At 44.7% G+C, this 12,671-nt stretch overlaps 1 protein-coding gene and 2 pseudogenes across 2 annotated transcripts in view; all 3 read left to right on the top strand.

The window, feature by feature from the left end:
• Positions 1-1,111: 1,111 nt before the first annotated feature.
• On the top strand, positions 1,112-1,225 carry LOC148534653 (U2 spliceosomal RNA; annotated as a pseudogene).
• A 1,314-nt stretch (positions 1,226-2,539) lies between these two features.
• On the top strand, positions 2,540-5,778 carry LOC148534654 (uncharacterized; annotated as a pseudogene).
• A 3,051-nt stretch (positions 5,779-8,829) lies between these two features.
• The window catches only part of MARCHF9 (membrane associated ring-CH-type finger 9), a 178,096-nt gene continuing 174,254 nt past the window's right edge, over positions 8,830-12,671 (top strand). Inside the window, exons 1-2 of one of the 2 annotated variants that reach the window (XM_088466210.1) lie at positions 8,830-9,035; positions 9,270-10,571. In XM_088466210.1, the coding sequence (XP_088322336.1) occupies positions 10,248-10,571 (324 nt within the window). In that variant the 5' untranslated portion in view covers positions 8,830-9,035; positions 9,270-10,247. The remainder of the gene's footprint in view (positions 9,036-9,269; positions 10,572-12,671) is intronic. The other variant, XM_088466217.1, reaches the window with a different exon arrangement.

Here is a 12,671-nt window from a genome sequence, read left to right on the forward strand (position 1 = left end):
CCACACAGCTTATTCTTCAAAAATCCATATCACAAGTGAGGGGTGCTACCATGGACATCTATAATATAATCTCATGAAGAAAAAAGAGAAAAAGTTGAAATGTCCCTAATGGTGCACATATAATTAAAATATTACTTTTATTATTCAATATTTAATATCACATTTCAGAGTACAGCGAAAATTGGTTAAAAAGCAATAGAAGTGTGTTGTAAAGAAAAGAAATGTGATTTAAAAGAGTGGCGCACTTATTTCCCCATTCTATGTCACAATAAAGTTATTCTGGCAAACCGTTTGTGTGTATTTTATGCATCCCACTTACAGTGAGACTAACTCATTATACAAGTGTGTATTTGATAGCCTTATGCATGGCTACCAAATATACAGTATTCATGGAGTCGTATTACATCACGTTGAATCTCTCATATATCCATATCGGTGTATTGTCAAGTGATATCCAAAATACAAAACTAATGAGACCATAGCGCAGATATATGCAGGGCCGTAGCTAGGGTAGTGCGGCTGGTGCCATCGCACAGGACACCACAGGTCAGGGGGCGCTGTTTGGGCATGTCAAATTTTATTATCATTCTCACTTGTAGCCTCCTCTAATTTCATCCCCTGTCTCTTCCCTGGCCCTTCCCCATGAGTCCATACCCCTTTTTGGGTCCATTATGTCCCTTTGAAAAACGAGGGGGGCGCCAATGCTCTTTCTGGCACAGGACACCAAAAAGTCTAGTTACGGCTCTGGATATATGTTCCAGACTACTCAAATTAATTCTATCTTTATACATTTGACTTGTGTTATTAGTCAGGAAGTAGTTCTAATTGATCACTAATATAATTATAGTGATTAAAAATCTGTCACTTGTGAGATATTTTCTATCATCCTTATATTCCTGATGTATCACAAAAGTGACATCAAAAATTATATTATTAATGATCTCATTTGCTTCCTGGAGATAGTTGTATGAGTCTCTTTATATGGGTATGAGTATTGCTGGGAGATATGCAAATGTAACACTTTCAGTATAATATCAACACGATCTTTTACTAGTTACTGTTATCAAGCGACTAGTGAAAGATACTGTTGATATTATACTGAGAGTGTTACATCACTTCTCGGCCTTTTGGCTAAGATGAAGTGTAGTATATGTTCTTATCAGTTTATACTGACTGACATTGCTGCTTCTTGGACCGCAAACTGTCATTATAAGGAATAGCTATAACATCGACTGGCCGAGAAGCTGAAAGACTGCAAAGAGGAAGGACTATGCTCGAAGAGGGAGAAGCTCTGCAGTGACCTGCTGAGTGTTAGACTTGCTCTGCTCTGCCCTCTGAAGAAGTGACCTCCTTCCCTCTGAGACCAGCCTGCCCAGGCCCTCCTCCAGACCATCTTCACAGCCTGCAAGGAGAAGCCGAAGTGATGACCTCAGCTGCTTCAGCCCTAGTGTCAGCCCCAGCCTCAACTCCAGCCACCTCTGCCAGCAAAAAGGGGAAGAAGGAGATGAAGCCGGCCGAAACCAAAGACTGTCCCACGGTGATGACATGCAACCTCTGCGGTGATGTCAACCACATCTACAGGGACTGTCCCAAGAGGGCCAAATCCTATGCAGCAGCAGTGACAGGACAAGGTCCCGCGTTCAACCTGCCACCCCTGCCAGCACCCAAGAAGCAGCAGCAGCGGTGTCAGGTGGGTAACAAACCTTCCAACATCCCCCCTCTCCCCCTCTTCCCCCCCCTCCTCCCCCTCTTCTCACCCCTCCTCCCAGTGTGACAGCAACTCCCATCCCCACTGCTGGCACAACCCCTCCTCCCTCACTCTCTAGCTCTCTGCTCCATACCACCGTCTCTTCCTCCCCCACTGTCCCTATCCTCACCAAGGAAGAGTTTCTCACTCTTGTGCCCACTGCAGTTGCTAAACCGACAAGGAGGAAGAGGAAGGAGTTAGATAGCCCAGCTGCTGATCCCAACCATTCCAAGAAACTGGCAGTCGAGTTGGCCCAGGATCCCCTTCCACTGGAGAAAGAAATGGAAGCAATGGTGGAAAACCTCATGGAAGAGGGAGAACCTGATCCTAGCACCATCTGCCTGCTCGACCAGCTGATAGAGAGCTGCCAACTGCCATCCCAAAAGGTGCTAACTAAATGTTGTACTGTGAGCTAACCCTTTTTCTCCCAACTAATGGTGTCTTTTCCCTTTTTACCATTAATGTGAGGATTATTAAGGATAAGTTTAGAAGACAGTCTGTGTTTACTTTTTTAGATACTCAGAAATGTGATGTGTACATGTTGCAGAAATGCTCTGTTCCTTTTTCCATGTCCTACAGACATCTGGGCCGGCAGTGGTCTCATGGTCCCTCATATTGGTCCGGTAGGAGTAAGTGTAGGTCTGCAGGAGTCACCATTCTTATCAGGGGGAGCCTCTTCACTCAGGTGAGCCTATCAGGCTAATCTGAGTGTATGTACCCCTTGGTAAGAATGAGCGTTTGGAGCTCTACCAGACCCTGTGACTGCAGCTTGCAACCACTAGGGTGATAGTGATGGCCTGGGACTTCAACTGCCCCATGGAAAAGGATGGACGCATCACCTGCAACTCTGCTAAACTAGATGTGACATCTAAACTGCTCAAATAAATAGTAACCAAGGCATCTTTGTGGGATGCTGTTGGTTCCATGGGGGCTGGCTCCATGAATTACATGTGGAGCCGCCCCGATGGATCTGTGCATTCCCTCATTGACTTTGTGTTTACCTCTAGAGCAGTGAAGCAGAATAGGCATACCATGGTTCCCTGCTTCTTCTCTGACCACAGGGCCATTCTCTTCCGAGGAGTCGTATGCAATGGTTTTCCTCCTAGCCCAGGCTCCTGGAAGATGAACTGTGCACTGCTGGAAAGGGAGGAGGTGCTGGCTGAGCTAAAGGATGCCTACATCACATGGAAAAATTACAAATGTTATTTTGACTGTATGAGTGACTGGTGGGAATATGTTAAGGCTAACATTCGTAGTTTCTTTCAGGTCAAAGGCAGACAACAGGCGTGCGACTGAAAGAGGAACTTCAGGAGACTGCAAAGACAACTGCAGTCCCTGAAGGACCTCCAATGATGCGGAGTGGACATTAGAGGTGATCTTCCGTTCCAAGGTGGGGAACCTGGAGAAGGGTGAGAAATGTTACTCTTTTTCAGTAAACTTCACTCTGGCCACATGCCCCTGACTAAGCTGCGAGATGAGACTGGTACTCCCAGACAGGGGAAGGAGGGCATCATGAGAGTCATCACAGACTACTATGGTGACCTCTACTCCCCGAAGACAACAGACAGTGACGTAGCTGATGAGTTCCTGTCAGGTATCACTAAGTTTATTGATCCTTCAGGTAAAGCAGCCATGGATGCTCCATTGGTATTGGAAGAGTTGCACTCTGTTGCCAGATCCTATAGGCAGTGATGGTCTCCCAGCAGAGCTCTATGTAGCACTGTGGGACATCATTGGCCTGGACCTGCTCAAGCTGTACAAGAGATGGTAGCAGAGAGCAAAATGCCTCCTTTACTGAGGGAGGGACTGATCACAATCTTGTATAAACGTAAGGGGGAGATATGAGCGCTGAAAAATTGGAGGCCCATCTCTCTCCTGAACATGGATTACAAGATCCTCGTCAAGGTACTTGCCAACAGGCTGAAGGTTGTCATCGGAAAAATCATTCACCCGGACCAGACCTGCGGCATTCCTGGCTGCGGGATTGCAGATAGCCTTGCTCCCCTCAGGTCCATTATATCAAGGACTGGAACATGCATGCTGCTCTGGTCAGCCTTGACCAGGAGAAGGCCTTTGACCTTGTCTCACATGAGTTTGTGGGTAGGGTCCTGCAGAGATATGGGCTTGGTGAAATGTTTTGTACGTATGTTAACCTGATGTACCTTGATATTCACAGCTCGGTGATGGTAAACAGCTGAAAGACTGACCTCTTTCCTATTCTATCTGGGGTCAGACAAGGCTGCCCTCTCTCACCACTTCTTTTTGTTTGTGTTATAGAGCTCCTGGCTGTATGCATCAGACAGAAACCAGAGATCAGAGGGATCATCGCACCGGGTCCTGATTGGCGAGAGGCCAAGTGATCACTGTACATGGACAACGTCACTGTCTTCTGCGCAGACCAGAGTTCAGTGACAGCACTCGTCCAGTGTAGAAAAAAGGGATAGCGCATATATGTCTGGCCGGACCCAAGAGACACACTACACTTAATCATATAAAATTTATTATAGGCACATGTGATAAATAACACAATAAAATTGAACGTAATCAATGATTGTCAATGCAAACACTGCAATTATCTGAGCATAAAACTATAGGCATACACATATGTAAAAGACTTATAACGGAGCACCAGCTGTATGCTCCAAATGGTATAGCTTATAAATCCATTCTTGTAAGAAATCCCATATTAGTATGTGAATAAACTAAATCCTTCTAGAGGATAAGTTTGTGTCCGTATTAGCTCACTTTGTAACAATTCCTTTAGTGAAAATCCGTAGTAACAATGTTTATAAGATGTTTCCAATTGTTGCTGCACATGCAATCATAAATGTCTAAAATAATTTGACATACATGCTTGAGTCCAGACCTGCGAGAACTTCGGCCGAGCTTCAGGGGCAAAGGTCAACTACAGGAAGTCAGAGGCTATGCTATTCGGGCATACTCCTCTCCTTTCCCCTTTGCTGTCAAGCCAGACTTCATCAAAATTCTAGGAGTCTGGTTTGGTGGTGAAGGTGCAGCCCTGAAGTGCTGGGATGAGAAACTTGCAATTGTAAGGCAAAAATTGGGACTGTGGAGCCTCAGAGACCTTACCATTGAAGGGAAAGCACTTGTACTGTGCAATGAGATCCTTACTGTTCTGCAGTACACAGCGCAGGCCTGGCCACCTCTGGTCACAGTCTGCAGGGCCATCACAACGGCAGTGTTTCACTTCATCTGGGGCTCCAAAATGGACAGAGTTAATCGGTCAGTTATGTACAAGGAGCCCCTCAAAGGTGGAAAGGGAATTCCTGATATCCCCACCATGCTGTAAGCCTTCTTTGTTTGCAACTGTATCCGCAGGACTTTGTGTGAGACTGTTACAGACTCTGCAGGAAACTCCATGTCTCTCTTCTTCCTCCTACCCCTTTGGAGGGTCCTAGGCTGGGACAAGTGGGACAGCTCCATCCCTTACAAATGGAACACTCCCTGGTTCTACCTGGATGTGTCCAAGTTTGTGAGGGAGCACACACTGGAGGGAGTTAAACCTGACTTGTGGAAATCTAAGACTATCCACAAGCACATCAGAGCAAAGGACATAATGGAACCTGTTCCAGGGCTCCCTTCAGCAACTGCCAAGCAGGTTTGGGAAAATGTGGCCTCCACAAGGCTCACAAATAGACACAAAGACATGTCATGGATGCCATCCAAGGGGGTCTGCCCCTCAGGTCATTCATGCACTCCCGAAACCTGTGCAGGTACAGACATTGCCCCTGGTGCATCACACATGAGGAAACATTTATGTACTTGTTTTGGGACTGTACTTATGCACAGTTGTTGTTAGATGCCCTGAAATATGAACTCAGAGACTGTGTGCCAAGGAACAGCCTTTCATACCACTTGGTACTTTATGGACTATTTCCTGGCACCAACACTTATGGGGCAATACAGGAGGCCTACTGCCTTATGAACTGTTTAAGGACGCTTTGTGGCTTGCCAGGAACTGCCTATATCTGAGGCGGGAGAGGATGTCTATCCAAGACTGTCGAGGCTAATCCATCATGGACAGTCCTGAGGAAGAAGAGGATTAAACCCCCCTTCTTCTACCCCTCCCCCCATATGTAACTGTTCAATAAGAACTGGGACTGTGGCCCCCTTCCCCCTTTTTTCACATTGCCTGATGTTTTATTGATGTGTGTTTCTATTTATTACCCCTCCCTTATGTATCTGTCTTTCAATAAAGCTTCGGGCCTGTGATTCCCCCTCCCTCACCCTTTACCCTCCACACCCATAGACCTTGTTGATTGTCATTTTGTTTAAGTATTGAATGAATAGTACAGAGCATGATGTATAGTGTAGGTCTTATGCCATATGTCTTGCAATGTACTATATAATGTATGCCTGATTATGTGTGATGGTGTATTGCATTTAAGAATGTTTTTTCAATAAAAAAAAATCTATTGTCTCATTAGTTTTGTATCTTGGATATCACTTGAGAACTGGCAATACACCATTACGAATATATGACAGGTTCAACGTGATGTAATATGATTCCATGAATACTGTATTTTTGGTGGCCATACATAAGGCTATCAAATACACACCTGTATAACGAGTTACTCTCACTGTAAGTGGGATACATAAAAGATACACACAAACGGTTTACCAAAATAACTTTGTGACATACCGTAGAATGGGGATATAAGTGCGCCGCTCTTTTAAATCACATTTCTTTACTTTACAACACAGTGTTTTATACACACTTCGTGTTAGTTTTCGGGGGATATACAATATATGTAAGTATCCTGAAAATGTATTTCCTTGTTTCTGAAGGCAATAGCTATGGTGTTAGCCATTTTAGCCTATGGGGCTACATATTGCCCCAGATCCCTCTCCGGTAACAGCCACTCGCGCAGTAGTAGGTCCGCAGCACAACATAAAAAGATTGCTGATGCAATCACTTTACTTTACATCGCAGGGTCGGGCTCCTATTGGAGCGTCTGTCCCTTGATGTGATTACATCTGGGTGGAAATTAATTTCTTATTGCTGCAAATAGTTCTAAAACCCAATAAATAATGAATAGGTGCCTTATTGTTGTAATCTTATAGTAATACACTAATTATATCTGTATTTGATGTATAGGGAGCTTTGTCCATCCCCATATTGTGCAGTAAGTTTCTTTTTACATAAATGTGTACGTGTGTGTATATATATATATATATATATATATATATATATACAGCGTATAGAGAAGGTGGTGCAGCACTCCAAAGTGGTAAGGGGGTGATGAGCCTGGCAGAAATGGCGTGCTACAGGCTGGTCGCTATTGCCACTAAGGAGAGATGCTCTGATGGATGACCTGTGAGCTGCCATACGTTCTTTGAACATACGTTCTGTTTTCCCGATATATGACAGCCCACAGGGACAAAGCAGTTGATAGATAACAAATTTAGAACAACAAGTCAATCGCTGGCGTATAAATAATGTACGTCCCGAATGGGGATGTTGAAAAGTGTCAATACATGACGCCTGGAGTGCTGCACCACCTTCTCTATACGCTGTGTATCTTACCTTGTGCGGGCACCCGACGCTGCTGTATGTCATAAGGGAGAGCCGGACCTTCCGCTGTATATATATATATATATATATATATATATATATATATGCCAAAATGAAATAATATCTTGCCCTCCCCTCATCCTATATTTGGGGGGACTATAGTGACTGTAGCAGCACTGATTAAAATATTATTTAAAAAAAAATGTGTGTATAATGTTAACATTTCTTATAGTAGCAGGAAATCGTAGACATTAAAACAATAACGTGTAAGGTTGAAACTTGGGTTGTACCCATCTAGCCACACAAATGAGGGCTTAGAACTGCATTGCCACAAATACTCCATCATTCTGCACAATAAAGGGAAATCTGGTCAGATACTAATGTACACACACTGATATATGCTGAGTTTAGGTGTTTTGTACCCTGCTCCAATATAGGTTGTCGTGCCATTCCTGTGGTGTGCTGCTTACTGAGCCATGACGCGGGTGTGTATCTGCCCTCCTAGAGCATGACCCAGCCCCGGACAGGTAGCAGCAGCATTGGGGATCGTCACTAGGAAGTGACTGGTCACTAGTTTCATATCTCCCGCCCCGCTCCCACGTGAATCCCCACGTCAGGTCCCCTCAGAGACCGGCTCCATACTTGCCAGGCCAGCTTATATCAAGTGGAATTGGGCTTGTTTTTTTGACAAGTTGCTTGTTTTTTTTTCAGGCGGAAGCTTGTTGCTTGTTTTTGGGCTTATTTTTTTGTGTACATTGCCGAGCCACCCCTGAGGTAAGTATGTGTGTGTGTTATTTATACTGGTAGTGACTGAGGGAGGGGGGAAGGTTGTTTCTGGGAAAAGAGGGCAGTAGCCAGTGGACAGGGTGAAATTGGAGGAGGCAGGCAAGAGGGAGAGGTAAAATAGATGATGAAAATTAAGCAGGTACTGTACATGGGGGGCAGTTAAAATTACTGAGGGGATAATGGAATTAGACGAGTGACAGGAATGAAGGAGGTAAAGAAGAGGGGTCAGAGGAATGGGGAGAAGTAGAGTCAGGTAAAGGAAAGGTGGGTACACACTAGACTATATGTCGCCCAATCCTGCTGATCGGATCGACATATCGTCCACATCGGCCAGTGTGTACCCACTATTGTGCACAATGTATTGACCGCCCAATATATATCGCGTGGGCGGGCGTAGCATCGCTGGGTACACACATCGTCAAGTGTGTACCTAGCTGAAGACTGGCAAGGGAATGAGGTATGAAAAGAGGGAGGAGGTACAAATATGGAAGCTGGTGTAGAGGGAGGAGAAAAGCAATATAGGCAGATAATAAGGCTGTGCACACACTAAATATTTAGGTTAGTGAAGGGGGGAATAAAGGAAGTTAGGCAGGTAGAGAGTGAGGACAAAAGACAACCCCATAAATCGGGCTTTTTATGATTAGTATGGGCTTGTTTTGGGCTTGTTCTTCACTTATTGGTTGCTTATTTTTCATCTCAGAGTTGGCAACACTGCCGGCTCATCCAGCTGCAGATGCGCAGCACAAGCCAGGATCACATCCTCAGCCCCACCACACAAAAACATACACTCTACACAAAATGTTTTATTTAACATGCCATACCGGAAGAAGAAGCCATATTTATCCAGCCCTCACTTCATAGCCATCCATTTCTGCCACAGCTCAATGCAATAAAACCACACACCTATATATTATTTTGCTCTTGGGTGTAAATAATGCATCTCCTGGACCCAGAAGGTAATACATGGTAAGAATTGATAGCAGCATAATTCTGATTTATATGCATCATCTATAGGTGAATTTTTTGCATGTCTGCAAATGTTTTTTTTTTAGTAGTAGTAGTATTTTAAACCATGCCTGTATATGTTATTAGTGATCCATAAGCTTTCCGTTTCTCTAAATAGATACATCTCGTATTGTATTTCATTTTTTTGTTGCAAAAAAATATTTTTGTGTTTTGTTGTTTTTTCCCCCCGTGCAGTGAGGTGATTTCTCAGCAGCAGGATCAATGTCTGAGCTGGTGGTGATGCAGGTCCCTTGGTTAGATCACGAGTGGATGGATGGCATTGGCAAGACAGAGCAGGCTGGGGATGCTGAGAGCTGAGACAAAAGAGGAGCCCTGCGTGTTTCATCCGAGGAAAAGAAAGAGGAAGCAAGGGGGAGGGAAGACATAGGATCCAGTGGCTGGAGGAAACCTAGCACCACATTCTATTCTTTGCCTTTTACATTGGATTATACAAATATGTATTAAATATATATATATATATATAAATCTATATATATGTATATATCTTTTTGTGGGATCGTTTTCCAGAATATCCTTTTTTGGTGGTTATTTAGTTGTTACTAGGGGGCATGGAAGGCTGCACTCTTCCAGAGGTAGGATTGGCAGAGATATCTCATTATCCCAGGCAGTCAGGTTCCCTATCCCGCATCCATGTTAATTGCTTTCTCGTGTATTCAATTGTACTTAACCCTTTCTGCCTTTCATAATCCTTCTGGGTGGCAAACAACAGATTGTTGCACACCCCATACCTGCTGTCATCCCCTCTTAGCCTTAAGGTTGCAAGTCCCCTCCCCCAGCTGAACCCCTTTTTAGCATTTGCTAATGCATGTTGGTATGATGTAAAGATTTTACAAGCTCTTCTGTACACACTTTAGCTTGACTCTGATTTTCTGACATGTATCGGTAGAGTCCGGCTTATTTTCCCTTCCCCCTAATTTATAACGTTTTGTGGATGCACCTTATTGCTGTCCCTCCAGACTAGATAGACAATACTGAATTGCACTCACTTAACCCCATGCAGTACAGTGTCCTGCCTGGTACACAGGACCACAGGAGAGTGAGCAGCATTCCACTGTCACTGGGTCACTTGGGACTTAAATCCATGCCTCTGCTTCTGGGACCTGCCTGGCTTTGCACTGGAACCCCCCAGACTCCTGGTCCACCGACCGGTGAATGATGTTTAAATACCGGCTCCGCATGTTCTTTAATGAACTTAAGGTTCTGGTGCTGACCCGATCTGGGCGAAGCGAGCCGGAGCCGGGCCACGCCATGCGAGGGCTCGGGGTTGGGGGCTGTGGATGGCCTCCCTTTGCAGACTGCTCCTCCAGAGATGATGATGAGGAATACTATGGGTCTGATGCTAGACCACGCAGCCTGGGACTGGAGGAGAAGGATGGAAGGCTTGGGGCTGCGCTGGACGCCGTCTCCCTGGGCAGCAGCATCGACAGTGGCATGAGGACCCCACAGTGCAGAATCTGCTTCCAAGGCCCTGAGCAGGTGGGTCCTTGTCACTGGTGCATGGCTATATATTGCTTGGAGTCAGACTTATGTGCACTATGGTATTTTTCATGTAAGTCACCTGAGGTAAAGGGTATGAGGGCGTGAATGTGTCTGTTTTTCTTTATCACCACCCTAAAGCTTTGTGCCACCAGGGGTTGTATGTCTGAAGAGCCTCCAATACTGAAATGTATGTACAGTATCTGGAATCCATATCTGCTATGAGTGCTTTGTAAGCTGGCAGTCACAATTCATTGGTGCTTTTATACAGCTAATTTGCAGCATAAATGTTCCCTTTTTATCTCTGTTATCTTTATTTTTTCTTATGAACCAAATTTATCACACAAAGGGTTAACAGATTTTCAGCGGTGATACATTTTCGTAGCTTACCATGTATAAATTGCGTTGTGTTACATACATACAGAGACTATGCTCATGACAATGGGAGTTCATGTGGGAGTCTGTAGGCTGGGTGTCTGGGTAATGTCAGCGTACCCACATCATATTATCATGCTTGTCTGAGACCCCCTGAAATGCTTCAATAAGAGACCGTGTTGAGGAATATATTGTGCTAGTCATTCTCTGTGCTGAATCCTGTTATCCTGTTTCTTTATTTATAAATGGTTATCCTTTCTGTGGAAATGTGCATATGGGGACAAATAATGCCTAGGAATTGCTACAGTGAAATATACACCCTAGTTACCCTGTCTTTGTTTAAAGAGGTTACATGAGGAAATCTGCATAAAACATCTGAGTAATTGTGTCTGAGATCTCTTGGCTTGAGGTTAGTTTGATTGTGTCTGCAATCTCTTCCTGGGGCAGTGTCCAATGTCATAATCTGAAGTAGCTATTAAGTAACATAAGGCAGTGGTCATTCAACTTTATTCAGGCTCAGATGCTGGACAGTCAGTGAGGAATGCAGGTGTTTGTCTGTTGGGGTGGGTGACCCTACCTTGTAGTGTATATAGGATTGAACATGAAGGCGTTCTATGAATGTCTGTGCCGAGATACATGATGAGAGTTAATTTGACAAGACTGATAGTTAATAAGCAGTACTGTGACCCGCATTGAGTTCAACCTAAGATGCCAAGGCATTTATTAGGGGTCACATGACCATGGCAATCCAGGCCACCCAAACCGTATCTCCATTAGTGGAACCTTTCCTATATACACAGAGGTGTTATGTGAGAGGTCACGGAGAATCTGGACCTATCAGGTGAAGTTTTTGTTCAGAGGGAGCATTGTGCCCCCATTTATCTTTAAGTGCGAAGCTTGGAGCATTGCTTCATACAAACATTGTTAAGTCCATCAAAACCTTTGTTTACTTTCGTTTGGGTGACAAGTGCAACCACCCACCCATGTAATAAAGCAATCATGCTTTATATTTTTTAAACATATTTATATTTTGTTTAAAGGTTATTGCATCATTATACATTTATTTATTTAATTAAACAATAGTGTTAGAAGGCTGCATTAAATATACTTTTAATTAGATTACACTGTGGGAGCGATTCAATTGATTGCAATGTTGAATAGCCACGGGAAGAAGATCCCAGAGCTATTCAATTCACTGACTTAAGTGCTTCCAGTCCGACTTAACAGTGCATTGTTAAGTCCGACTGAAAGCACTTAAGTCGGTGAATGGGGTGTAGTAAGTATTACCGCCGGCCGCAGCCCGGCAAAGGTGAAGAACCCGATCGTCCCTAAGGTGAGTATCGCTAACCTAATTCTACCCCCTAACCCTAATCCTCCCTTAGGGGTGCCTAACCCTAACCTCCCCCTAAGTGCCTAAACCTAACCCCCCCTTCCCCCCTGTCTAAACCTAAGTGCCCCCAGGGGGTGCCTAACCCTAACCCCCCTTCCCCTAGCCTAAACCTAACCCTCCCAGGTGGGTGCCTAACCCTAAGTCCCCCTGCGGCTGTCCGCGCCTGGCTTACCTTCATTCGGGATGCCGGACGTCGGTCTTCCGACGTATGGTTAATGACAGGCGTCGTGTTTTCGATGCTTGTCATTAGTACCACACCGGGATTAGAGAGTCTGGAAGCCGGCAGTCGGCATTTAGACCGTCGGCTTCCAGACTACATCCCGGTGAATGCGGGT

This window comes from Taudactylus pleione, unplaced genomic scaffold (genome assembly GCF_031769625.1).
Source record: "Taudactylus pleione unplaced genomic scaffold, aTauple2 ptg000065l, whole genome shotgun sequence".
Lineage (NCBI taxonomy): Eukaryota > Metazoa > Chordata > Amphibia > Anura > Myobatrachidae > Taudactylus > Taudactylus pleione.